The 27,500-nt window shown below is 44.3% G+C and overlaps 1 protein-coding gene across 3 annotated transcripts in view; it reads left to right on the top strand.

The window, feature by feature from the left end:
* epha4b (eph receptor A4b) overlaps positions 1-27,500 on the top strand; it is a 106,431-nt gene that overhangs the window by 76,947 nt on the left and 1,984 nt on the right. Inside the window, exons 12-19 of one of the 3 annotated variants that reach the window (XM_034104189.1) lie at positions 1-28; positions 129-314; positions 18,956-19,017; positions 21,921-22,130; positions 24,144-24,293; positions 24,432-24,625; positions 25,484-25,621; positions 25,846-27,500. The exon at positions 1-28 is cut by the window's left edge and continues 98 nt beyond it; the exon at positions 25,846-27,500 is cut by the window's right edge and continues 1,984 nt beyond it. In XM_034104189.1, the coding sequence (XP_033960080.1) occupies positions 1-28; positions 129-314; positions 18,956-19,017; positions 21,921-22,130; positions 24,144-24,293; positions 24,432-24,625; positions 25,484-25,621; positions 25,846-25,945 (1,068 nt within the window). In that variant the 3' untranslated portion in view covers positions 25,946-27,500. Of the gene's footprint in view, positions 29-128; positions 315-18,955; positions 19,018-21,920; positions 22,131-24,143; positions 24,294-24,431; positions 24,626-25,480; positions 25,622-25,845 lie in introns of all 3 variants that reach the window. The other 2 variants (XM_034104188.1, XM_034104190.1) reach the window with 2 other exon arrangements.

Here is a 27,500-nt window from a genome sequence, read left to right as displayed (position 1 = left end):
ATCCGCATAGAGAGAGTCATTGGAGCTGGTGAGTTGGCAGTAAAATAGTAGTGGATTAATAACTCAAAAGACAGTAAAAATTGTACTTTGATTCTAATTACGACTCTCTCTCATATTTGTGTGTGTAGGAGAGTTTGGGGAGGTGTGCAGTGGTCGGCTGCGTGTTCAGGGAAAGAGGGAGATCTACGTGGCCATCAAGAGTCTGAAGGCGGGGTACTCTGACAAACAGAGGCGGGACTTCCTGTCTGAGGCCTCCATCATGGGACAGTTTGACCATCCCAACATCATCAGGCTGGAGGGTGTCGTCACAAGATGTGAGTGATGTGTTGGGCTGAGTGACCGTACATTCCCCCTTCCTGTCTCTGTGTGTGCGTGCGTGCGTGCGTGCGTGCGTGCGTGTGTGTGTGTGTGTGTGTGTGTGTGTGTGTGTGTGTATGTGTGTGTGTGTGTGTGTGTGCTGTCGTCAGTGAGTGTGTCTGTCTTTCACGTTGCTGTGCGAGAGCCAGTGCTCTTGTAAATAAAAGTTCACCCTGGATCAGACAAAAGCTCCATTACCATGGCAACACTGTGATGACACATGTGGTGTGCATGCGACCACCGACTGTCCGCCTCTCAAACTGCCACTCGTTCTCTTCACATGATTGTGTTAGGCAATTAGAGCGAGTGTGTTCATGTAGGTGAGCTAGACACAGGCCTGGTTCAACAAGATAGCTGATTCGTTATCACTGGGCCTCGCTCTCTGAATCACACTCTCACTCTCACTCGGTCTGTCTATCCCTCTCTCGTCTCAAATCTCTCAGTCAATGTCCATCTAATCTTCTCATTCAATCCCTGCCCACTTCTCTCTTGTCCCTCTGGTACTCTCTATCTCTTTGTCTCCTACACTCAAACCCAGAATACGTCAACGATAAGCTGGCTACATTTGAAATCACATCTTTGTCGTTCAGTTTTGATTCTACGACCACACTAAAAGAACAATATGACCTACCATTTAGACTGATGGTGTCTCTACTGGACAGAATTCATAGGGACCAGCCCAAAAAACATTGAGAAGGAAAGTATAGACCTTGCTTTACCCCTGAGTATGCAAAGCTTTATTTCTGTGGCTTGGTTTGCATCATTTATAAAACAGTCCAACAATAGCTGACACATGATGTAAGACTCTACGTTATAATCATCAGGTTTTAGTGTCAAATAGGTGATCAACAATGCTGATGAGATAATATCGATATTTATGTTGATTTGTAACAACTAAATAGCGAGTTGTCTGAATTAAATCACAGTGTACAGACTGCGTAGTTCAGTTTTAGTGTTGAAATCTTTATGTAAATGACATGAAATCTGGAGCGTGGGTGCACATATTTTTCTGGTCTGACACCTTGTCATGCAGATGTTTGTTAGAAATCAGACAAGCAAACGGAAGAGGGAGATAGTCTGCACAAAGAAACAGAATTGTGAACATCCAGGCTGACAAATAAACCTCCGCTTTCCCCCTCGCCCCACTCCCTCTCCTCTCTCTCTGTCACACGCCTACACGCATCGAAATACACAGACACAAACACACACACATCTTGGGTCCATCACACACCGGTGCTCAGTGGCACTTAGGCCAACAATAAAAGAGAAAATGCATATGCATAGGCTTTTATCATGAATATTAATAATTCATAAAGTTAATTGGAAGTGTTTTTTAGCCTCATGAATATTCAGCAGCATGCATATTAGGAATGAGAACCCCACTGCATTTCTTATTCACTTCCTCTAACTATGTCACTCTCTCTCTCTCAAACTCTCTCATTTTCTAAATAATGCTCGATGTTAACTGTGACCTTCGGTTAGCAGGATTGAGGCCGTTTGTAGAAGTACTATGGAAAGTTTGTGATTTTTATTCTGGCAGGCAGACATGTAATTACAACACTTTATTTTCAATGGCAAAATCCATTCTGATTTTTAAAAAAAAGAAAGAAAAAGAATACCGCTAAATCCTTTAAATGTTCTGGCAGAGGACAAAAGTGTAGCTTGAAAAGAAACATATAACTTATAAGACACTGTTACATTTGCTGTGCTCTATGAATACATATACATGTTTGTGTATGTGTGTTGTTTTGTCGTGTGTGCGTGTAACGAGCATCTGTTAGCTTTTACACGCATTTTCTTTGTGTCTCTCTTTTCACCTGTCTTCACGGCACATTGAGAAGCTGATAGAGCCCCTCAGAAACAAATCTCACCAGCGGAGCAGTAATTTCACAGGTCACAGCCCAGGGTGCGCATGTGAGAGTGAGGGGGTGAGAGTTGAGATGGGTCAATAATTCCTTCAGGCCTTTTTCTCGAGCACCAGCTGGTCCCTTCACACCAGCCTCAGTCTAATCAGGCAGGCTGACCCTGACTGCTCTGGGCTCAGGTGTGTTCGGATTGGTTTGTGGTGGTGTAAATAATTGTAGAATCTACAGTTATACGGTACTATTGGTTGGGTAGTAGTTAGAGTGATTGTTGTCACAGTTTTGCAGTAGTAGTTTTAACAATATAAGTAGCAGTAGTATTTCTAGGTAAAATCATTGAAAAAGTTGTTTTTCAACAGTTGAGTAATTTCTTGCATTTAAATAACTGTTTCGATGTGTTCCAGTCAGGCTTTCGTCCAAACCACAGCACTGAGACTGCTCTTGTAAAGGTCTTCAATGACATCCACTTAAACACAGACAGTGGCAGAACTTCAGTGTTAGTATTATTAGATCTCAGTGCTGCGTTTGACACTGTTGACCACAACATATTACTCGACCGACTAGAAAACTGGGTGGGACTTTCGGAAACAGTTGGTTTGAATCCTACTTAAAGGACAGAAACAACTTTTTTCTATAGGTAAATACACATCTGAGTTGACAAATATGACATGTGGGGTACCTCAAGGCTCCATCTTGGGGCCTCTTCTCTTTAACATCTACATGCTACCACTGGCTCAGATAATGAAAAACAACAAAATAAGTTACCATAGCTATGCGGATGACACACAAATTTACGTAACAATTTCACCAGGAGACTTGTGGTGGTTGTATTCTCCAGCCACCTCCCTTGTGTGTGTTTTTCCCTTTTCCTGTCTGTGTGGGCATGGTGGCTGTCACTCCTGGCTCCCGGTTCAACCTCCACCTGCTGCAATCAGTTGGGCACCCTCCTCTGCTACACACCTGATTTCCATCAGCCATTTACTAATGGCATATCAGCGGAGGCTCCACAACTTGTCAGCGCCAGATTGTTGTTTAACCCCAGTGGTAAAACTCTCAGCCTTCTCAGCCTTCTTAGCATTATTAGCTATTTCCCCTACACCTGAATGTTCTTTTTACCTGTTCTTCTTGTGCTCCAGGATCACTCTCCTGCCAGATTATTCTCCATGCTCCTCCACCTCAACAGCCGCTACCAGCCAGATTATTCTCCATGCTCCTCCACCTCAAAATAAACCTTTTTAACACTCTGCCGTGTCCTGCGTTTGGGTCCTCTCGGATAACCGTAACAGAACGATCTGGCCAGTATGGACCCAGCGGACACAGGCCACCTGTCAAAAACTGCGGACGAACTCAGCCAGGCCCTGGCCAATCAAGGCGCTCTCGTGGGGCATCACGATGCGGTTCTCCGTGAAGTAGTGGAGACTCTGCGGAACCTCTCCACTAACGTACAAAGGATCGGTACGCAAGCAGAACTGCTCACCTCACAGTCTTCGCCCCCGCAGTCCGCGGCACAGCCGACAGCCCCTCCCCCCCCTCCTGCCGCACCCCTCCATCAGCTACGAGAGGCTGTCATTCCCACACCGGAGCGATACGCTGGAGATTTGGGTATTTGTAGAGCCTTTTTATTCCAGTGTACGTTTTTGAGCAGCAGCCTAGTACTTATCACACAGATGGGGCTAGGGTAGCATATGTAATGAGTCTGTTGAGGGGGAGGGCTTTAGATTGGGCTACAGCTGTTAGGGAGAGCCAGCCACAAATTTGCGGGTCATATGATACTTTCATTTCCGAAATGAAAAAAGTTTTTGATCACCCGGTATGGGGGAGGGACGCTTCTAGACGCCTTCTTTCTCTCCGACAGGGCTCCCGTAGTGTAGCCGAATTTTCAGTTGAGTTTAGAACAGTTGCTGCCGACTCACACTGGAATAACGAGTCATTGCAGGATGTTTTTCTTCAGGGGCTGAACGAAGCAATTAAAGACGAGCTAGCTGCTAGGGATGATCCAGTTAGCTTGGATAATTTAATTGCCACAGCCATCAAGATTGATAATCGCCTCAGAGAGAGACGTAGGGATAGGAATAGCCGTCACTCCAACCCCAACTACTCTTCATTTGATCCCCAAATTGGCACTGCCACTACCCCAATCTCCAGATCTTTCCCGTCTCCTTACTCGGTCTCACCCCCTGGAGATGAGCCCATGCAAGTGGGAAAGGCCTGCCTCTCACCATCTGAGCGTGCTAGAAGGATCCATGCTGGGGAATGTGTTTATTGCAGCCAAACCAGTCATCTCGTTTCCTCCTGTCCTAATCTGCCAAAAGGTCAGGCTCGTCAGTAGCTGTGGGGATTCTGGCGAGCCCTTCTCTCTCTCCCAACCCCTGACCCAGAACACAGCTAGAAGCCGTGCTTTGCTGCAACCAACAGTGCCTACCCCTGCTCGCCTTAGTGGACTCTGGGGCGGATGAGAACTTTTTGGACATTGACATTGCAGCTCGGGCAGCAATTTCCTGCGAAGTGTTAGATTCACCTCTTAATGCTAATGCTCTAAATAGAAAATTCCTGGCCCAAGTCACTCACCGCACCAAGCCAGTAAACCTCATTCTGTCTGGAAACCACCGTGAGTTTATTCAGTTTCACCTAATTTCCTCACCTCATGCCCCCATAGTGCTGGGCCATCCCTGGTTAAGAACACACAACCCCCAGATTGATTGGGTAACTGGCAAAATCATTAGTTGGAGTTTTTTTTGCTTATCCTCATGCCTGCAGTCTGCCCTACCACCAGCAGAGGCTGCCTCTCTACCACCCAAGATCGAGCCGCCTGATCTGTCATCTGTCCCCACTGAATATCATAACCTAGGAGAGGTGTTCAGTAAACAGTGAGCTCTCTCTCTTCTTCCTCATCGACCCTACGACTGTCCCATTGACCTCCTTCCCGGGGCCCCTCTGCCTTCCTCACATCTGTTTAACCTGTCTCGCCCTGAGAGAAAATCCATGGAGAGTTACATCCATGACTCCCTGGCTGCCGGTGTCATTCGACCATCCTCCTCCCCGGTTGGTGCTGGTTTTTTCTTCGTCTCCAAGAAGGACCACTCACTGCGGCCCTGCATTGATTACAGGGGTCTCAATGCCATCACTGTAAAAAACAAATATCCACTACCCCTCATTAACTCCGCCTTTGAACCCCTCCAGGAAGCCACCATTTTTTCCAAACTGGACCTCCGTAATGCCTACCACCTCGTCAGAATCCGAGAAGGGGACGAGTGGAAGACGGCCTTTAACACACCACTCGGTCACTTCGAGTATCTGGTGATGCCTTTTGGACTGACGAATGCCCCAGCAGTCTTTCAGTCGATGGTGAACGATGTGCTCCGTGACCTCCTCAACCGGTCAGTCTTTGTCTACTTGGATGACATCCTCATATTCTCTCGTAACAAGGAGGAGCACATTATCCATGTCAGGCAGGTGCTGCAGAGACTCCTGGAAAACAGACTCTTTGTGAAGGCGGAGAAATGCGAATTCCATGTCAACACAGTCTCATTCCTGGGCTACATCATCGAGGAAGGAAAGCTTAGGACCGACCCTGAGAAGATCCAAGCGGTGGCGGGGTGGCCCAAACCAACCTCAGTTAAACAGCTTCAACAGTTTCTTGGTTTCGCCAATTTCTATTGGCGCTTCATCAGGGACTACAGCAGAGTGGCGGGTCCTTTAACCAGACTCACTTCCCCTACAACTGGTTTTTCCTGGACCCCAGAGTGCGATGCAGCCTTTTCAGAGCTAAAGAGACTCTTCACCACTGCCCCTGTGCTCATCCACCCTGATTCCTCTCGCCAGTTTGTTGTGGAGGTTGATGCCTCCAACACCGGGGTTGGGGCAGTTCTTTCCCAGCGCTCGGAACGAGTCCAAAAATTGCATCCTTGTGCATTTCTCTCTCGCCGCCTCACTCCAGCTGAGAAGAACTATGACATGGGTAACAGAGAGCTGCTGGATGTCAAACTTGCCCTATTGGAGGCACTGGCTGGAGGGAGCTGAACTCCCTTTTATTGTATGAAATAAATAGCCTTAACTCCCGTCAGGCTCGATGGTCCCTGTACTTCGGCCGCTTCTCATTCACCCTTACCTACCGTCCAGGGTCACGGAACCTCAAGCCTGACACTCTCTCTCGACAGTTCGCTTCCGAAGGACCAGCTGCCAGTCCAGACACTATCCTGCCTGCCTCCTGCGTGGTGGCGGCTGTTATCTGGGAGATTGAGTCATTGGTCAGGGAGGTTCAGCGGGCGCAGCCTAACCCAGGTAACTGCCCAGCTAATAGTCTTTTTGTGCCTACCCCTGTTCGCTCCAAGGTCCTGCAGTGGGCACACGCCTCCCGTCTCTCGTGTCATCCTGGTGTCCATCGCACACTCTTTATTCTCAGACAACGGTTCTGGTGGCCTTCCATGGCTCAAGACACCAGGGCCTTTGTTGCTGCCTGTACAGTATGTGCCCGCGCCAAGTCCTCCCACCAGTCACCCTCTGGCTTGCTTCGCCCGCTGCCGGTACCTAGTCGCCATTGGTCGCATGTGGCCTTGGATTTTGTTACTGGACTTCCACTTTCACAAGGAAACACCATCATCCTAACTATTGTGGACAGATTTTCAAAGATGGTACACTTTGTGGCTTCCCACTGCCCGAGAGACTGCAGATCTTCTGGTCAACCATGTTGTTCGACTTCATGGGATCCCCACCGACATTGTCTCTGACCGGGGTCCCCAGTTCATTTCCCACGTTTGGAAGGCCTTCTGTCAGGCTCTGGGAGCATCGGTGAGCCTGTCATCTGGCTATCATCCTCAGACGAACGGGCAAATGGAACGGGCCAACCAGGATCTAGGGGCGGCTCTTCGCTGTGTGGCTTTCAGGAACCCTTCGTCATGGTGCCCACATCTGCCATGGATCGAATATGCCCACAACTCCCTGTCAAATGCAGCCACAGGTATTTCACCCTTTCATTGTGCCATGGGTTTCCAACCACCTCTGTTTCCAGCCCAGGAAGAGGAAGTTGCTGTTCCCTCCGTTCAGACCCACCTTCGTCGCTGTCGTAAGGTGTGGAGGGACACACGAGCCGCCCTGCTCCGCTCCGCTGCCCGCAACCATCTCATCACAGACCGCCACAGGACCCCGGCCCCCAACTACTTACCAGGTCAGAGTGTTTGGCTTTCTTCCAAAGATCTCCCACTCAAGACAGAGTCGAAGAAACTCACTCCACGGTATGTCGGCCCCTTCATTATCGACTCTATTATCAATCCATCTGCAGTCAAGCTCAAGCTTCCCCCACACATGAAGGTTCATCCGACATTTCATGTCTCTCTATTGAAACCTGTTGCCAGCAGCCCCTTGTCTCCTCCAGTGAGTGCTCCTTCACCCCCCCGCATCATCAATGATCACCCAACCTACACCGTCAGGCGGTTGTTGGACGTTCGTCGCCGTGGAAGGGGATTCCAATATCTTGTGGATTGGGAGGGCTATGGTCCAGAGGAGAGGTGTTGGGTTCCCCGGCGAAACATCGTGTGCGCGTCTCTGGTACGGGACTTCCACCGGGATAACCCTGGTAGACCTGGTAGACCGCCTGGAGGCGTCCCTTAAGGGGGGGGTACTGTGGTGGTTGTATTCTCCAGCCACCTCCCTTGTGTGTGTTCTTCCCTTTTCCTGTCTGTGTGGGCGTGGTGGCTGTCACTCCTGGCTCCCGGTTCAACCTCCACCTGCTGCAATCAGTTGGGCACCCTCTTCTGCTACACACCTGATTTCGATCAGCCATTTACTAATGGCATATCAGCGGAGGCTCCACAACTTGTCAGCGCCAGATCGTTGTTTAACCTCAGTGGTAAAACTCTCAGCCTTCTCAGCCTTCTTAGCATTATTAGCTATTTCCCCTACACCTGAATGTTCTTTTTACCTGTTCTTCTTGTGCTCCAGGATCACTTTCCTGCCGGATTATTCTCCACGCTCCTCCACCTCAACAGCCGCTACCAGCCGGATTATTCTCCACGCTCCTCCACCTCAACAGCCGCCACCAACCGGATTATTCTCCACGCACCTCCACCTCAAAATAAACCTTTTTAACACTCTGCCGTGTCCTGCGTTTGGGTCCTCTCGAATAACCGTAACAAGACTATGCTCCAATTCAAACACTGAGTAAGTGCATTGAACAAATCAATGACTGGATGTGTCAGAACTTTCTCCAATTAAACAAAGATAAAATTGAGGTAATGGTTTTTGGAGCCAAGGCAGAACGTATAAAAGTTAGCGCTGAGCTTCAGTCTGCAATGTTCAAAACAACAGATAAAGCCAGAAATCTATGTGTAGTCATGGACTCTGACCTGAGTTTCAACAGTCACATTAACACAGTTACTAAATCAGCCTACTATCACCTAAAGAACATATCGAATGCTGCTGCTCGAGTCCTCACTAACACTAAGAAAGTGGATCACATCACTCCTGTTCTGAAGTCTTTACACTGGCTTCCTGTGTGTCAAAGAATAGATTTCAAAATACTGCTGCTGGTTTATAAAGCTTTGAATGGTTTAGCCCAAAATACATTTCTGACCTACTGCTAAATTATGAACCATCCAGATCTCTCAGGTCTTCAGGGACTGGTCAGCTTTCTGTCCCCAGAGTCAGAACTAAACATGGAAAAGCAGCATTCAGTTATTATGCTCCAAATATCTGGAACAAACTCCCTGAAAACTGCAGGTCCGCTGCAACTCTGACTACTTTTAAATCCAGGCTGAAGACTTTTCTTTTTGCCGCTGCTTTTAATTGAACTATTCACATCTTAAACTGCACTGTAACTTTTATCCATGTATTTTTTCTTTTAATGTTTATTTTATTATCTTTTCTTTTTAATGACTGATTTTAAATGACATTTTCTTAATGTCTTTCGTTTTTTGTAAAGCACTTTGAATTGCCTTGTGTTGAAAGGTGCTATATAAATAAACTTGCCTTGCCTAGTAATAATACTGTAGAAATAACAGCAGAAAACATATATATTTATTGTCCTCATTACTGTTGTTTGATATGAAGCTGGAGCTGGAGGAATAATAGCTTGGGTGAATTAGCTAACATGGCTGTGTCTAAGACATTGGGCCAAAAAGTGTGACATGTAAGTGAGATTAGCCACTGGAATGAAGAATGTGATGTTGCCATACATTACAAGGTTTAAAACCCTGATGTAAAAGCCGCGTTCACACTGCGGTACTTTTCCCACAAAGGTTCATGCGAATTTAGTTCATGCGAACTCTTTAGTTCGCATGAACTAAGTACAGATCGCGTTCACACCGAAAAAGTCCCGGGGGTGGATTAGGCAAATGAAGCCGCTGACGTCACTTCTTCTTCTTCTGCTTTGGGTTTACTGGCAGGCCGCAACCCACTTCACGGCGTATACTTCCGCCCAAAGTCCCCGGCCGGAAGTCCCCGGAGTTGGGGACTGGCTTCAGTAGAAGCTGCTGGGAGTCCCAGCAGCTTCTACTGAAGCCTTCCGAGTATATCGCCAGAACGCCGACACCTCCTCATCTCCACCGCTCCCATGTTTTATTTTGTGTTGCCATAAATTAGTCTCTCTGCGTTTCTGCGCTGGGCTAATGCTAATAATGCTAATGCGAGGATAATAAAATGGCGGCTTCACAAAACTTTTTGGGAGTTTTACGGGGCGTGGTTTGCAATTCGCCCAGCCAATCAGGAATATAGCTCTTTTCTCAAAAAAGAGCCGCTCGAAAGTCCCTGCTTTCTAGCAGGGACTTTCGAGGGGGTAAAAAGGTTCGCATGAACTACTTTTAGTACCGGCTCTTTTTGGTGTGATCATGAACTAAGTTCGCATGAACCTTTGTGGGAAAAGTACCGCAGTGTGAACGCGGCTAAAGAGATTTAAAGTTGCTGGCTGAAGGATTTTAAAATCTGACAGAGCTTGGCTAGCTCGCTGTTTCCCCTCACTTCTAGTCCCAAGATAAGCTAATTAGCTGCTAGCGGTAGCATCATATTTCTGGGACAGGCATGAGATCATCATCAGGTTATTCACCACAATAAGTGCATTTTATATATGTAGAAAGAAGGTGCGCTGATAATGGATATTGATAATGACAGTCTGACAAGTAACACTGTGCACAATAGTAGAAGTACCACTAGTTGCAATAGTTCTGGCACAAATACATCATAATAGGGGATAGGGATGGTGGCAGTTGGGGTAGCACTAATGATTATAGTGGCACTCAAAGTTATATTTTGTATTGGGTATGTGCCTATCTTGGCTGTACGCGTTCCTTTTACAATCATTTGTATGTATGTGTGCGTGCGTGCGTGTGCGTGTGTGTGTGTGTGTGTTCTCTCCTCCTAAAACCTCATAAGCCCTGAGCTGTGTGCCACTCTAATAACCTACTCTGCTGTCTGTCACCTGATTGTTGCTATTGTCATGCTAATTAGAGCGCCACATGCGGGAAAAGAGAAAAAATAGATCTTTCTTTTCTCTATCTGTCTCTCTACACATCAGGAAAGTGCTGCAATCTGCCCCTTCCCTACCTCCCCCCCACATATATTTATCTTGCCTTCATCTCCCCATCCCTCATTTTATCCTTCCATCCTTTATGTGTTTTACAATCGCTGCAACAATCGGCTCATTTGGAAAACCCTCAATTACCAAGCTTCATCTCATCTTTCCACATTGCACACACACACACACACACACACACACACACACACACACACACACACACACACACACACACACACACACACACACACACACACACACACACACACACACACATACACAAAAAGCTTTCCTACAAAGGTGCTGTTAAAACTGGCAAAAGCACCCATCTTTTCCAGCAGTCTTCTGTTTGAAGAAACTAGTGATTAGTTTTAACTGTGAGTCTTTGTGCACTGAACAATAAGTGTTTCAATATTTTCTGTCAGAGTGTTTGAAATTATTCATGTTTTGAATAAGTATGCAGATTTGAAGATTGGACTGCAGGGACAAAATGAGGAAGAGGAGTAACGGGAGGGAAACGTAGAGAAAAGGTGACAACGGGTACGAAACGGGTGGAGGTGATGGATGGATGAGATAGGACACAAGAGTTAGGAAATGAGAGGAGATGGGGCTTGAGAAACAAATGAGGGCAACGGGGGAAGATGTGCAAAGAGATATGAGGGTCGGAGAGACAAGAGGAGGGATGGCAAAGAGACAAACGTGAGGAAATGAGAGGAGATGAGAAAGAGAAGGGGAGGGAATTGAGGTGAAGAGAGGAGTGGAGATAAGGTTATTGAGTTTCTGTCTCACTGTTTCTATGTACCCCCCGCACCATCACATGGCGCTTCCCAGAAAAGAGATCTGCCCCGTGTTAAAAGCATTGTATCACTTAGTTCAGAGCCTTAACATTAATCAATACGGCAGTTATTTCATTTTCTCGTTTGTACATTGGGCCGTCTCATCCAATAACAGCTTAATGCGGGCCACTGGCGCAAATACAGATAGCAAGTCATAATGAAATTACCCAGATTTATACAGACTTACACCAACACACAGAAACCGGCTCTCATAATGTAATTAACCAGACATAGTGTTTAAACGTCAGGTTTAGACACTAACCATGACCTGATAGCCACAAAAGTTACTCTGTGGCCACCAAATATCCTCTGTAGGTTGCCCCATTTGGCCAATATGTTTTCTCATGTTTTTCCTGAATATGTGTCAATGAGATGAAGGCAACAAAAGCAGTTTGATTGCACTGTTTTCTCATTTAAAACCAATAGGCTGTGAGAGACAAGTTTTCTTTTTTTTACAACAATAACAAATATTTAAAAGGAACTTAGTCAATTCCAAAAAATGTACTTGCACTTGCCATTTAAATAAATACTTCTGCATTTTCCTATGAATGTCTTTGCACTTATTGTAGTTAGCAGGTAAGAAAGGCTGTGTTAAGTTTGGTTCAATTGCTCTTTTTGTACTAGTGTCTATACTCTCTATCACTTTGATACAAACAAAGCAATTCAAAAGCACACTCAAGAAACTGGGGAAAGCAGAGACAACACGTTCGTCTTTCACTTAATAAAGAGCTGTAAAAGAGAAAGCTCCTTACTGATCCTTCCGTAACACACTCCACCTGGCAGAACATCAATACCCAATCTGCACACATTCACACACAGGGCGGTGTTTTTAGCTCCACAAACAGATGCTTTATTTCTAAAGGCGATGAAAGGCTATGAATTCGAATTAATGTGAATGTGATTAGTTAATTATGTGCTTTCAGGAAGAAATTGAGTAGCGTTCATGAATGTTGGCGGCTCAACAACACGTTGGAGAGGCTGTAATGCCGTTGTGTGTGTGTGTGTTTGAAATGTGGATGGCATGTGACGAAGTCGCAAACAAGAAGTGAAAAGGAGTAATTTTATCATCAAGTGTGTGTGTGGTTGAGCCGGCACTTGACAAAAAGAGACTTAACAAGCTAATAGACAGCGGGAGGGAGTGTGGTCGGTTTTATTGGTAAAACTGTTATCTTTCAGAGTTGCAGGGATAATTCTGTATTGGCAGGTGTCCAGATGATGACTAGTGATAGCTGTGTGTGTGTGTGTGTGTGTGTGTGTGTGTGTGTGTGTGTGTGTGTGTGTGTGTGTGTGTGTGTGTGTGTGTGTGTGTGTGTGTGTGTGTGTGTGTGTGTGTGTGTGTGTGTGTGTGTGTGTGTGTGTGTGCGCGTGTGTGTGTGTGTGTGTGTGTGCGCGCGCGCCAGGCTTTAAGGTTCTCTAATCCAACACAACATGATAAATGTGTTTCATTGTGCCTCTCTCTTGACCGCATCTAACACCGGGGACCTGAAAGTAATATTCTCCTTCACTGCCAACCGGAGGTCGCGTTAACCGAATATTTTCCGTCTATGACGTTTTTTTTTTAACAATGACGGAAAAATCTGAAAGACGTCCGTCATTTTGACAGATTAGATCAAACTCAGAACACCGCCAAAGTTTCCCCGCAGTGGGGCTCCGGTGTTATGCCATGTTATTATGCATGCCCTCCAAAAAGGAAATGATATCGATGATAATAAATATCTGTGAGTAGGCCTACTTGCTTTACGCTGCGCGCGCTCCCGCATGCATAACACGGCGCTAACAGTTCATGAGCGAGTGTGCGTCCCCCCCTCCCCCCCGATCCTGTCCGTCAAAATGACGTGCAGCGAAAAGGTATAGCGCAACCTCTGCTGCAAACATACAGTAGATGGGCTTACACACATACACAAAATTGTTTTTTTTAAAGGCGATACTTTCCTGTATGGTTCCACACACAATAACATATATACAGTGGGGCAAAAAAGTATTCAGTCAGCCACCAATTGTGCAAGTTCTCCCACTTAAAAAGATGAGAGAGGCCTGTAATTTTCATCCTAGGTACACTTCAACTATGAGAGACAGAATGGGGGGAAATAATCCAGGAAATCACATTGTAGGATTTTTAATGAATTAATTGGTAAATTCCTCGGTAAAATAAGTATTTGGTCACCTACAAACAAACAAGATTTCTGGCTCTCACAGACCTGTAACTTCTTCTTTAAGAGCCTCCTCTGTCCTCCACTCGTTAACTGTATTAATGGCACCTCTTTGAACTCGTTATCAGTATAAAAGACACCTGTCCACAACCTCAAACAGTCACACTCCAAACTCCACTATGGCCAAGACCAAAGAGCTGTCAAAGGACACCAGAAACAAAATTGTAGACCTGCACCAGGCTGGGAAGACTGAATCTGCAATAGGTAAGCAGCTTGGTGTGAATAAATCAACTGTGGGAGCAATTATTAGAACATGGAAGACATACAAGACCACTGATAATCTCCCTCGATCTGGGGCTCCACGCAAGATCTCACCCCGTGGGGTCAAAATGATCACAAGAACGGTGAGCAAAAATCTCAGAACCACACGGGGGGACCTAGTCAATGACCTGCAGAGGGCTGGGACCAAAGTAACAAAGGCTACCATCAGTAACACACTACGCCGCCAGGGACTCAAATCCTGCAGTGCCAGACGTGTCCCCCTGCTTAAGCCAGTACATGTCCAGGCCCGTCTGAAGTTTGATAGAGAGCATTTAGATGATCCAGAAGAGGATTGGGAGAATGTCATATGGTCAGATGAAACCAAAATAGAACTTTTTGGTAAAAACTCAACTAGACGTGTTTGGAGGAGAAAGAATGCTGAGTTGCATCCAAAGAACACCATACCTACTGTGAAACATGGGGGTGGAAACATCATGCTTTGGGGCTGTTTTTCTGCAAAGGGACCAGGACGACTGATCCGTGTAAAGGAAAGAATGAATGGGGCCATGTATCTTGAGATTTTGAGTGACAACCTCCTTCCATCAGCAAGGGCATTGAAGATGAAACGTGGCTGGGTCTTTCAGCATGACAATGATCCCAAACACACTGCCCGGGCAACGAAGGAGTGGCTTCGTAAGAAGCATTTCAAGGTCCTGGAGTGGCCTAGCCAGTCTCCAGATCTCAACCCCATAGAAAATCTTTGGAGGGAGTTGAAAGTCCGTGTTGCCCAGCGACAGCCCCAAAACATCAGATGGAGGAATGGGCCAAAATACCAGCAACAGTGTGTGAAAACCTTGTGAAGACATACAGAAAACGTTTGACCTCTGTCATTGCCAACAAAGGGTATATAACAAAGTATTGAGATGAACTTTTGTTATTGACCAAATACTTATTTTCCACCATAATTTGCAAATAAATTCTTTAAAAATCAGACAATGTGATTTTCTGGATTTTTTTTTTTAATCATTCTGTCTCTCGTAGTTGAGGTACACCTAGGATGAAAATTACAGGCCTCTCTCATCTTTTTAAGTGGGAGAACTTGCACAATTGGTGGCTGACTAAATACTTTTTTGCCCCACTGTACATTCACAGGGTCTAGAATCTGAGACAAAATTAAGATCTTCCTCACAGACACCCACTAAAACACACAAACAAACACACATTTCCATTGGTGGACTGAAGGCTGAGAAGAGTCAGCCGCCCTTTAATTCAGGATCCCATTAACTGTTTTATCCGTTGCTGTGACAAGCACACACACAAAAGCACACATCTGTTCTCCACCTTAGATCAGATCTGAAACCAGGCGGTGGTCATCGTGCTGCCGCCTCATCCACTTGCCATGCCCTGAAACCAGCTTTGACACACACACACACACACACACACACACACACACACACACACACACACACACACACACACAACACACAACCCAGGCCTCGTGTGGAGATAAATGTAACCAGCAGTCCTCACCCCCAGCAGAAGAAAATCCAATTCTCTTTCACTTTTATCCCTGAGACTAATGTTACTGTCAAAGAAGACACCACCACCAGAGACCAGACGACTGTCTGTGTTTGTGTGTGTGTGTGTGTGTGTGTGTGTGTGTGTGTGTGTGTGTGTGTGTGTGTGTGTGTGTGTGTGTGTGTGTGTGTGTGTGTGTGTGTGTGTGTGTGTGTGTGTGTGTGTGTGTGTGTGTGTGTGTGTGTGTGTGTGTGTGTGTGTGTGTGTGTGTGTGTGTGTGTGTGTGGCAGTGTGTGGCAGTGTGTGGCAGTGAGATAGTGAATTCATTTAAGGTGATGTATTGCTGTCTTTACCTACAATCTTACAGTAGGCCTTGCTGGTGTTGTTCCTGCTTTTTCGTGACAAGCTTTTGAGCCCTCCTCCTTTCTTCTCCTTTCCCTGTTCTCCTTTCCTCCTCCTCATATTTCTTTCCTCTTTTCTTCCCTACTCACTTCTCTTTTTACTTGTTCCCTCCATCTTTCTTTTCCCTATTTTCCATTTTAAACCTTTGGTTGTTTTGTCCAATTTAGTTTAAACTCTTTAATCCTCGATTTGTTCTCCATTCATTTCTTCCTATCTTAACTTATTTATTTTTTAATTCAGGTCACAATTTAAATTCAATGGAGCTTTATTGGCAAGTTTTTGTTCACACAAGTTGTCAAAGCATTGTGTATGAGCTCATTGGCAGGAGACCGTTTTTCTTTGTAGGGGGGGACATTTCGGGAAAAATTCTACTTTTTCCTATTCACTGTGTTCTTTAAGAAAGCATTACAGAGGAAGGCGCTTCCTGTCTGCTACTCTTTAGCTTCCCCCTCTCGTGATGTCTTTATCTCTCCCCCAGGTTTTTACCCAGCATCTCTAAGGTCTGATGTGGGAAATGTGACCTATTCATCACAACTGACATAGTATGTGTTAACAAGCTACAGTATGCTCTCACATACACCCCATCTTTTGTAACGGACATGCATGTTTTCTGTGATTGGCAAAGCTCAGCTATAGGGGGGTTGTACCTAGGGAGAACGCTGTAAAACATGGGTCGGCAACAGGCGATAATATTTGGCCCGTAATTTTGAGAATCAAAAAAAAAAAAATACAACATAGGACCGACAGTTGCACTTGCACATCAGGGTTTCCGTTAGCCGCCGGTCATTATCGGCCGATATTCACTCTTAATAGTTTGATTGGTGCTCTCTATAAAGGCCGATCAAGAGAGCTGGATCTGATCGATATGGACATAAACGCGAGTGAAGTATAACCGGACCCGAGAGAGAGATCAGATCAGCTGCTGAGTCTGACGAGACTCCCAGCTCTGCATAATCACCGGAAGCCCCGCCCACTGTTTAGCGAGCTGCATGAGAAACGGACGTGCTGTCAGGAGAGAGAGGGAGGGAGAAAGCAAAAGAGAGCATCCGTTTCTCCCGTGTTATTATTCAAAGTTAATGTAAACTTTTGAATAATGTACTTCATCTACTGCAAGTAGTTTGTTTGAATGTAATAATTATGTTGTTTGTTGTTTGTGGAATCATTTATTGAAAAATGAATCTGAACTTTTCGATCCGTAACGATTATAAACTGAAGCAATATAAAAATGAGCCCCATTAACTGAGTTTTAAACATCAGTATATCCGTTCCTAGTCCGGTGATTACCTGCTAACGGAATTCTACACCATTCTTATTATTATTATTGAAACATGTCCGGTACATTTCAAATGTGTCCGGTAAAATAATTTCTGTCCCGACATATCCGCTTACATTCATAATGTCAGCGGAGGGAGGGGAAGCGGCGCTGTGGAAGAGCAGAGTGGCGAGTGAGAGCTGTCATCTTCCCTTTACAAGCTTCAAACATGTATTTATCGTGTGATTTTGGAAATAAAAATGTCATATTCTGAAAGCCAAGACTTTGTTTATTTAAAATCAAACAAAACACCCTAACCCCGAAAAACTAGTTTTTTACGCAAATCCACGTTTATTTTTAAATGAGCCGTTCCGACTTTCGACTGATTTCGATAGAGCGGGTCACATATGGCAAATGTGTGGTTGGGGGGAACCAGGTCAATTAAAGTACTTATTTAACTATTAAATACATTGAGTTTGAGTAAAATACTTGGCAAAACTGCTGTAATTGATTTATTTTGTCCTTTGGTATTTTGTAAAGGTTTTCAACCTGAAATAATCCTAATGTGTCCTTGAAAAGTTGAAATAAAGAAAAGGAAAAAGGATTCCAGTTGTCCATGCGTCCTCTGTTGCCCCTCAAGCCTCTCAAATGTGGGCAAACTCTCAAATAAATGCCAAAAACCCAGAGAACTTGACAATACTTATCAGAATAAAAGTATGTTAAATAACACTGCTATAGTTAATAACTCTACTTTACTCAGTGGAGGCTCGTCCATTGAGGAAAGGGAGGACCATCCTCCCTAAAATTTCAGAGAAAAATAAACTTTGATGAGAACAATAAATACACCTCAATTTAAAAGATAAATCTGTTAAAATACAGATAGCCCTGGCTTTGGGACTGAAATGGGGCTAGAGAGGACGAGCCTCCCTTTGGGCAGGTCTAGCCAGAGCCAGAGGCTCTGGATTGGGCACCTATATCATCAGTGAACCAATCAGCGGATCTGACTGCGCATCAGAGTGTTGATGGGGAGGGTTATCAGCGATATCAGAGTTTTTTCTGAACCGGGGAACAGGGGCGCTGCGGCCTCTTACCAAAATCAATTCCTTGAATTAGGCTTTGATTATGTTCTGGCCCGCCATCTTGCGGCTCAGCAAAAAATTGGCCCAAGGCCAAACTTACTTGCCTACCCCTGCTGTAAAAGGACAACTGCTGTTGCTGTTTTTGGTGTGTGTGTGTGTGTGTGTGTGTGTGTGTGTGTGTGTGTGTGTGTGTGTGTGTGTGTGTGTGTGTGTGTGTGTGTGTGTGTGTGTGTGTGTGTGTGTGTGTGTACACACGTGTGTACACGTGTGTACGTGTGTACGTGTGATTGAAGGTACTTTGTTAATCATTTGTAAGCCCCACCAGATGCAATAAAGGGGACTATAGTGCGCGGGTTCCGTCAGTCAACCACCCCTTCTTCACACAAACACACACTCATGCAGGTGCAGGTGCACATAGCGATCCCACCACAACCCCTTTCCCCTTGAGGCTGATTAGTATTCATGAGATCTCCGGAGGCCCCCTAATACACGCACACATATTCTGGTGGATTGGTCCATTCTAATTATCTCCTGGCGTTTATGGAGAGGGCTGATTAGAAGCTGTCAGTCTGACTGATGACGACATGCCATGTTATCCCCAAGAGACAGTCAGAGAGGGAGGCTGGTCACAGCTGTGGACTCCACTATTCCTCTGTCCTGGTCTCTTTACGGTGGCTGTCTTTGTTCCTTGTAATTCTGCTCCACTAACAACAGCCTTGTTATCTGCCTCCGTAGGTAAACCAGTGATGATCATAACGGAGTTCATGGAAAACGGATCTCTGGACACTTTCCTCAAGGTGAGTAACCGCTCAGCTGGAGGCAACATGGAGCACACATTTCCTTCAAGGTTAGGGCTGCAAGTCTTAACAAAGGCCATGCTGAAAATGAAGTCCCAGCTGTAATGTCTTATGTTTGAAATTCCAACAACCCCAGATTGCTTTACTTGAGGGCACATTCTTTTAAAAAGTATACAGTAATAAGAGCTTCCTGACTGAAATTGCCTTTCATTTTTTGTTGGCAATAACAAACACAAAGTTTTACACCAAGGGCTTGAGTTAACAAGGACCCATTCTACGTTTTGGACCACCTTTTTATACGCTGTCACCACATTATGAGTGTGAGTAAAAACAGTTTTAGAACATTGGAAAAAGGACATAACTGTTAGAAATAAAACCTTATTTCTGGTATGCAGCTTTTTCAATATCAAAAGACAACACAACTAGTGTACGTAGACAAATAATTCATCAAATAAGTGTTGTCTTGCAGTAATTCTGTTATTATCAAACAGTACATATAGGAAGGTAGTGTTGATAGTATGGTATATTGAGTAAACATACTTTGTTCTTAGTGTGGACAGAGAAAAGGATGGGAACAGAAACAATCAGAGGGATGTTTGGCCTCTCCGCTATTTTATCACCTGATGGTTGATACTAGGTCTATGAAATGATCTCAGTGACCATATCCCAGGGCCGAGAAAAGCAGCACACTGCTGACAAATAGGCAATAAAGCAAAGAGAAGTGTATTGCTTTGTGAGCAACATTTCGCTTTGTCAGGGGATACAAAAATGAACAGCTCATACAGAGTGTAATGTAATACCACAACAGTCAAGACAGCAACTGAGAAAAAACATTGAAAATAACCTCTCAATGCCAAAGTAATTCCAAAGATATCTGCATTATTACTAAATACAGAAATATAGTCAGCACAAATATTTCTAGAGACATTTATTTAGCTGAAGTCTCAGTAAAAGACAACAATGGTTAACTGAATAAAATGTAAGTATACATTCATTTTGGTTTATTACAAAATGGAGTCCTAAAGGCAGACATTACCCAAGGTTATTGCTGAATCCCTTATCAGTGAACAGACTTAAACATCTAAGGAAGACTGTTATTGAAATCGACATTATGACAAGAGTTAGAGGAGCCTGCCACTCAATATGTCACAACATGTTTTTAAGGAATTACTCTTAAAGCCATCCTATACAGGAAATCTAATGTATTTTCTCATAATTGACACAAGGTTTTGAAGTATTTCAATTACTTTCACTAAAGTATTGATCCCTAGTTGATTGCAGAAGCAGAAAACAATCAAATAATGTTGTAAATGTTGATTAATGTGTGATTCATGACTCCTCTACTTAGACATAATGCAGCAGAAGAAGCAAATGTAGCAGTGTTGATGAGGAGCCCTGCATTTTGCATACACAGATGAATAGCCCGTTGCAGCCCTGGTGTGCATCACATTGAAAGTCCCCCTGGTTCATATTCAGAGTTGTTTGTCGGCCAGTAAAATCACTGCAGAGCTCTAGAACCATTAAGCCTGTGATGATAGGCCCATCGCTAAATAGACACCAATCCCATCAGCAACACTGAGCAAAACTAAATGAAATCGGACATATTAAAAGGTCCTGAAACACGTGCACACTCAAAATCACACATACACCCATGTGTGTTGTGTGTTACAGTATGTATTGTAATAACGGTCATAAAGATTGTCCGCAGTGGCTCCATAAAATTATGGGATTTTATGGGTTTTACAACTCATCCGTGTGCCTGGCATCCATATGTGTCTTTAATTACGCTGACCATTTATTAAGTAGTTGTCCCTCGGAAACAACAAAACCACGGCTCTATTGGAAAAGCTCTTCCTCTCTTAGCTTCCTTGTTTCTACCCGTTGTAGCCTTTCTATCATTTCTCTTTGTAAGTGTCTCCTTTTTGTTTTCTGGTAAAAACTTAAGTAAGGTTCAAGAATTTGTCAAAAAGACTCGTTTTCTATCATCACCTTACTCATCTGTCTCCTTTATCTCCTTGTCTAACCTCCCTGCCCTGCATGGGTCTCCTCTCTCTCTCCCTGCCCTGCCCCTTTCTGGCAATGCAACGTGGTGGGAAGATTGATAGAGGAAGTCTGTAGGTTTGTTAGACAGTCCAATCAATCAGCATCTCACAAAACCACCGGCTAATTAACTTACTCCACAGCTGCCGAGGGAGTGAGAGAGAAAGAAGGATCGCTGTAGGGGAGGAGGGGTGCACAGATGCAGAAAGATGAGGGAAGATAGAAAGATGGATGAGAACTGAATCAAAGTAATACAGAGTTCTCTGTCTGAGACAGTGACTGAGGACAGACAGAGATGAATGGAGGGGACGAAAGGGACGGAGAGAAGGAGAGGTTATATAAAGGAGAGAGGGTGACTGATAACATGGATGGCTTTTTAACGGGGACCGTTGGCCCAGGGCAGAAATAATTGGCAGAGGAAGGTGAGCCGGACCGTCATCGATCAACACGCTCTTCTCTCTGCCAAAGACAGATCAAATCTGAAACCAAGTGAGCTCTACTGGCACACCGTCAGTGTTAGAGAGGAACGTTTTGTCTGCTCTGTCAGATACAATGCTCTGCCAGTAGGAGATTTGGGTGATCCTCAATTGACCCAAGGGAGGAGAAGTTTATCCTCTGCTGGCCACCCCCCAGAGAGAGGTCAGAGCCCAGGGTTAACAAGAGCTGGAAAGGATTCAAAGTTCTTTCACATAGCTCCTTAAAAGCTGATTGGTGCCATTAAAGATGCTTCTATCCTCGTTTAAACCTTTACTTCCTGCTGAGGCTGAAGAGGAAGACCTTAATACCCTAATGTTGCATCTTAATATCAACATTCAGACTCTGTGCTGCATATTAATTCATCTCCCCCGCTTCTCTTCCTACAGAAACATGACGGGCAGTTCACGGTGATCCAGCTGGTCGGCATGCTGCGTGGCATCGCCTCAGGTATGAAGTACCTGTCGGACATGAGCTACGTTCACAGAGACCTGGCAGCTCGTAACATCCTGGTCAACAGCAACCTGGTGTGTAAGGTGTCCGACTTCGGCCTGAGTCGAGTTCTGGAGGACGACCCAGAAGCTGCCTACACCACACGGGTAAGACACACACACATGCTGCTGCTGTCATGAACTAATGTTGTCTCCAATTACAGTGCACCCTCCCATTGACCTCTACATAGTTCATTTCAGTCAATAAACAATGCAACATGCACAGAATAAAGAAGTTGATCTGACCAAGTATCCATTTCTCTGGAAACAAGATCAGAGCTGATAGCAAACTTGAATACCAAAAGGAAAACAATGTAGGAGACACACACAGATGTTCAGGACAAAGTTGACTAATCTCAATTTCACCAATTTATTATTTGTATGTCACAATAACATAGCTAACATTTTGGCCTATTAGGCTTGTTTGACATGGCCAAAGTAAATTGGTAGAATTGAGATGAGTCAACTCTGTCCTGAAGATCTACGTGTTTGCTAACTTTTTACCTAAGGGTTTTTAAGTAACTTTATAAACTTAGGTTGAGCTCCACAGAAAATACCTTGAAGGTTTATTATTTCTAAAAACCCTTGCCTCAACTTAGGTAATATTCCCATTCATACATATGAACTCAAACAATAGAGGCACAAGATGCTGCTTTTTACATTCTGGCAACCTCACTCCAATCAGGACTCAGAAAAAAAGTTTATATTATATAACTTTAACAAGGTCCTTGAACCAGATGCATGAACACTTATTGCTCAGGAAATTAACTGCTTTGCTTGTTTTTTATAATAGAAATGTTGGAAAATAACTGCGTCGAAAAGTGCTATATAAATAAACTTGCCTTGCCTTGCCTTGCCTTGCCCGAACTGAATTTGTAAAATATGCTAAACACACTAGAAAGCTTCAGTCATATGTCCATATGTGACAACTGGAACTTAACCTGAATATAATGGATTCACGTAGACGACTCTTGGTCAACACATAGGGCTCCAGAACTGAGTTACTGCATTAGGTTTTCTCAACAGTTTAAGTTTTGTATGATACTGTGCAACTGATAAACGTATACAGTTCATAAAACTAAAAGCATACACAAAAGCAAGCTTTATGTGTTTCCTTCATATGTTCAATTCAAAGAAGTCTTTGGTAACATCACCATCCTCTCACAGAGCACAGAGAGAATGAAGAAACTCAACCGTCAGTGAGTTAAACCACTGCGGAGTAACTCATCTAAAATGCCCACAAGGAGATGGCATTATTCATATTCATAGGAAGTGTTGGGGATGTTATTTTTAATATGGCATTAGCATTGCCCTGGGAGGAGTGTATCAGCCGCTGACTGCTCTATTGCAATCACACACACACCCACTGATGTCAGGAGACCTAGATGGAGAGCTGCAGGCATGAAGCGGGGGAGAAAGGGAGAGGGCGAGGCGGAGATGGGGAAGAGACAGAGAGAGAGGAGTGTATATCAAATAAGAGAGGGAGAGGGAGAGAAAGAGAAAGAGAATAAGAGAAGGCAGGGGAATGATCCAGAGAGAGCAGTTAAGGGAACAAAATAAAGAAAATGTGGTGGGGGTGGAAACAAAAGTACAGTGCGGAGTGACTTGGCAGCTTTGTCTTTTATTTGACTTTGACCAAGCAGAGATGGGGAATGCTAGGTGGTGCAGAGGCAGCTGCCGCATGTTAAAAAGCTCAACTGAGCCCTATAGAGGTGCGGTGTACGTGTGTGAGTGTTAGGCGAAGAGAGAAAGAGAGGGCGGGGTATCTTACTGCCTATTGTGTCCATACTGTGGGTTTTATGGAATCCTTTTGATATGTGCATCAACAACAAAGGCAGGAGCAGCATGGAGGAGGAAAAAAAGATAGAAAAGAAAGTCAAGTGTAAGAATAAACGCTGGAGCAAGGGTAACCCTGTGTGTTGTTAGCAGATTAGAGACAAGTGTGTATCCTTAAGTGCTCTGTGGTTAAAGGCAACGCTGCACCAAGATTCTCCGCAGCCACCATGTTATAATTTGATCTGACAGCCCTGCTCTGGGTTTATTATAGCCGCAATAAACGTACTAATAAAGCAACATATTTACACCATTACAATATAAGAGTGTGCTGACTGTGTTCTGCAGGGAGGGAAGATCCCCATCAGGTGGACGGCTCCAGAGGCCATAGCCTACAGGAAGTTCACCTCAGCCAGCGATGTGTGGAGTTACGGTATCGTCATGTGGGAGGTGATTTCCTACGGAGAGAGACCCTACTGGGAGATGTCCAACCAGGATGTGAGTCACAAACACCATGTCGCAGTTAAAGTAACAAATGTTTTTCTCCATCTTAAGCTAAATTCTTAACTATGACAATGCATTTTCCTAGATATTTTTATTTCCCTGATCACAGAACTTGATTTTGTCTCCCTGCAGGTGATCAAAGCAATAGATGAGGGCTACCGTCTTCCCGCTCCGATGGACTGTCCTGTGGTTTTGCACCAGCTCATGTTGGACTGCTGGGAGAAGGGACGCAGCGACAGGCCAAAGTTTGGACAGATCGTCACGATCCTGGACAAGCTCATCAGAAACCCGGCCAGCCTCAGAGAGCTGGCCAACAGCTCAGAATGGTCAGTGGGAGAAAGCTGTAAATGCATCCCTTTCACTGACATGCACATGCTATAAGCATCCAAGGATGTCTTTTGTTATCACATCTAAAGTCAATATCATTTCATCAATCAGTTGTTTCGTCTTTGATTATATTATAGGAAGATAAGTACATGCATAGAACACACCATTACTGATCTTATTCAGTTTTAAATAACAAACTTGTAGTGCTACATTTGTATCTCTTGTCTCACCCCAGTTACATTCTCAATGAAGAGGTAAGTATATAAGGTTGTGGGTTGGCATATACATGTTCCCATATGCATTTGGATTGCACAGATCCCTAATATCCCCATATCATTATGTGTTTACATGTTACACTTCAGGCTCACAGGGTTAGAACCAGAACAGCATACAGAATGTGCAATAGAACATGTTTGAGTCCCTTTCAAAGATGATAGAAGACAAAATAACAAATTCCACCACAACCGAAAAGGCAACTGGGACTCAAGAGCACTGCTAACAAAGGTCTACACACCGAAGACACAAATAACAACGTGACCAGAAAGAATAGTCTCATAGACTATGGCATGCCTTTAATGGAACCTTATACAGCATGGCACATAAAGTTATAGTTCATGTTTTCTTTTCACAGTGGATTTGAGTCCGTCTTACTGCAGTTGTTGCAGAATGAAACCAATTCTGCCAAAATGCAGATAGAGCACCATGATTGAGCATTAACTGGCTCATCAGTGTGCTGCTGACACATCCTTATGCTCTAGAGATAAATAATGGACCTCAGCACCAAACAGAAACTTCTATTTGGCCACTCAACAGTACAACATTTCATTAAGTTGTGAGTGTGCTTTGTATCCCAGCAGGGAGGACCCGACCACCCCAGAGTTCAGTGTGAACACAGTGGATGAGTGGTTGGAGGCCATCAAGATGGGCCAGTATAAGGAGAACTTTTCCAGTGCTGGATATGTCAGCTTGGACTCAATCCTCTACATCAGCGTCAGGTACAAACGGCTGATGAATTATCCCAGTTAAATGAAACACTCAAAAAGGTCAACATTGTCAGTTAAAGACATGCTTTATAGCACTAGAGTGTCATTTAAAATGAAACAAGGGGACTAACACAAGTATGTTAGACATCCTCAGCAGCTGCGTGGCCTCTGAGAAACAATGTTCTATCTCTTCATGTGTCATTAATGAAAACTATTTATTTCTGTCTCTCTTGTAGTGAATTGGCTAAAATGGGGGTGAATCTTGCCGGCCACCAGAAGAAGATTTTGTCCAGCGTGCAGACCCTGCAGACCCAGGGGACGCACGTTCAAGTATAACAGTTTCCACAGAAACACACAGTGAGACAGAGCCAAAATGGATGCTCCGTGTGAAGAGTTTTCCCACTTAAATGGAGTAGTTATGGATCATCTGTGCTCGGGCCTCCATTGATTTTGAGACGCCCTGAATTGGAGACAACATGGACGCTTGACTCCTTCACCTCCTCGCAATTTCACCATTCTTCCTACCCTCGATGGGCACCACTGGCTTTAGCATTCAGTAACCCAGCCACCATTATGGAGCTACAAAGAGACACACGTCCAACAACAAGGCCTCACCTAGAGCATCCCAGACCATTTCACTTCATACAGTATCAGCCAATAAAGAATTCTTAACAGAGGAAATGACAAAAAACAAACAAATTAGAATATAATTATCATCACTGTCTGTGAGGTGTACAGTTGTTGTTTTTTTTACTGTCATTTTGTTTCTGTTCTGAGTTTTCACCTTGAAGAGTTTAAAAAGGGCCAGAAGATATGTATATGTGTAGATATATGTTTATATGGGCTGTGTGTCCCACAACAGTAGAGATGGACCTAACGTTTGTAATGGTGGAGAGGTTTAATGGGAGTTATAACTTAGTACTTGTATGGCCCCTTCCATTGCTCTCTTTATACAGAGAGCCAATAAGTGAGCCGAGATTATGGATATCATGAATGTGTGGGGTGGGGTGAACAGGAACATGGACCTTTAGAGATAGACAGGGATGTAGATTTTGCCAGCTCATGAAGGATGGAAGTATGAATCATTTGAATCGAGTTTTGACCAGGACAAGGGCTTCCCTAGCGACTGCTCTCAGACACACTTCCACAGCAACTAGACCCAGAGCACCTATGCTAGTCTGCTTGCACTTTTGATGTTTATCGGGTGAAAGTAAACAGCGGAAACTGCTTAAGCTGCAGTTACAGCACAGACACATTTTACTCTTCCATCACAAGCTGTCTATTCCAAACAACATTGTCTATTTGGCTGTCGCAGTATGATGTTGTTAGGAATATTTCAGCTTAAAAGTTTGCCTTCCCATGTTTCAGCTGTGATAAGAAAGTTATAGTGTTTCGTGTTAAGAAAAGGTGGTGCCAAGGTCATTCTCGAGTGACACTGTTGAGAAAGTGTTTATCCAGTGTTGTGCCATGTACAGTTAACATTGACGTTTTCATCTGGGCAACATGCCACCATTACTACTATACTCAGTCCTATCAGCGGTTCAAACGGCTGGATGTTAACATAAGGCCAGTCTCAGTAATTGCAATGTTTTGTTCAAGTCTTCTTTATGAAAAAGAGCATTGGAATGGACGCTTTTTTTTCAGCAAGAGGAAATATATATATACGCTGTGTCGATTTTCATTTGTGCAACCACGAGAGGGTGAAAAGTACTTAAGAAAGATGATTTGTGCGTCTTGTACTGTCTCACATTCTTGTTATCAGTCAACCTATTTCAAGCATCACTAGTTTCAATCCATTACTGATAAGGTACATTTACAAATCAATGTTTACAGCAAATACATAAATAAATTGGTTTGTTGGTTTTTCCTTATCAGAAGGAAACTGCTGCTT

This window comes from Pseudochaenichthys georgianus, chromosome 17, assembly GCF_902827115.2.
Source record: "Pseudochaenichthys georgianus chromosome 17, fPseGeo1.2, whole genome shotgun sequence".
In the NCBI taxonomy this organism is placed as follows: domain Eukaryota; kingdom Metazoa; phylum Chordata; class Actinopteri; order Perciformes; family Channichthyidae; genus Pseudochaenichthys; species Pseudochaenichthys georgianus.
The sequence above is the reverse complement of the archived record's forward strand: the minus strand, read 5'-3'. Positions and strand labels throughout refer to the sequence as shown.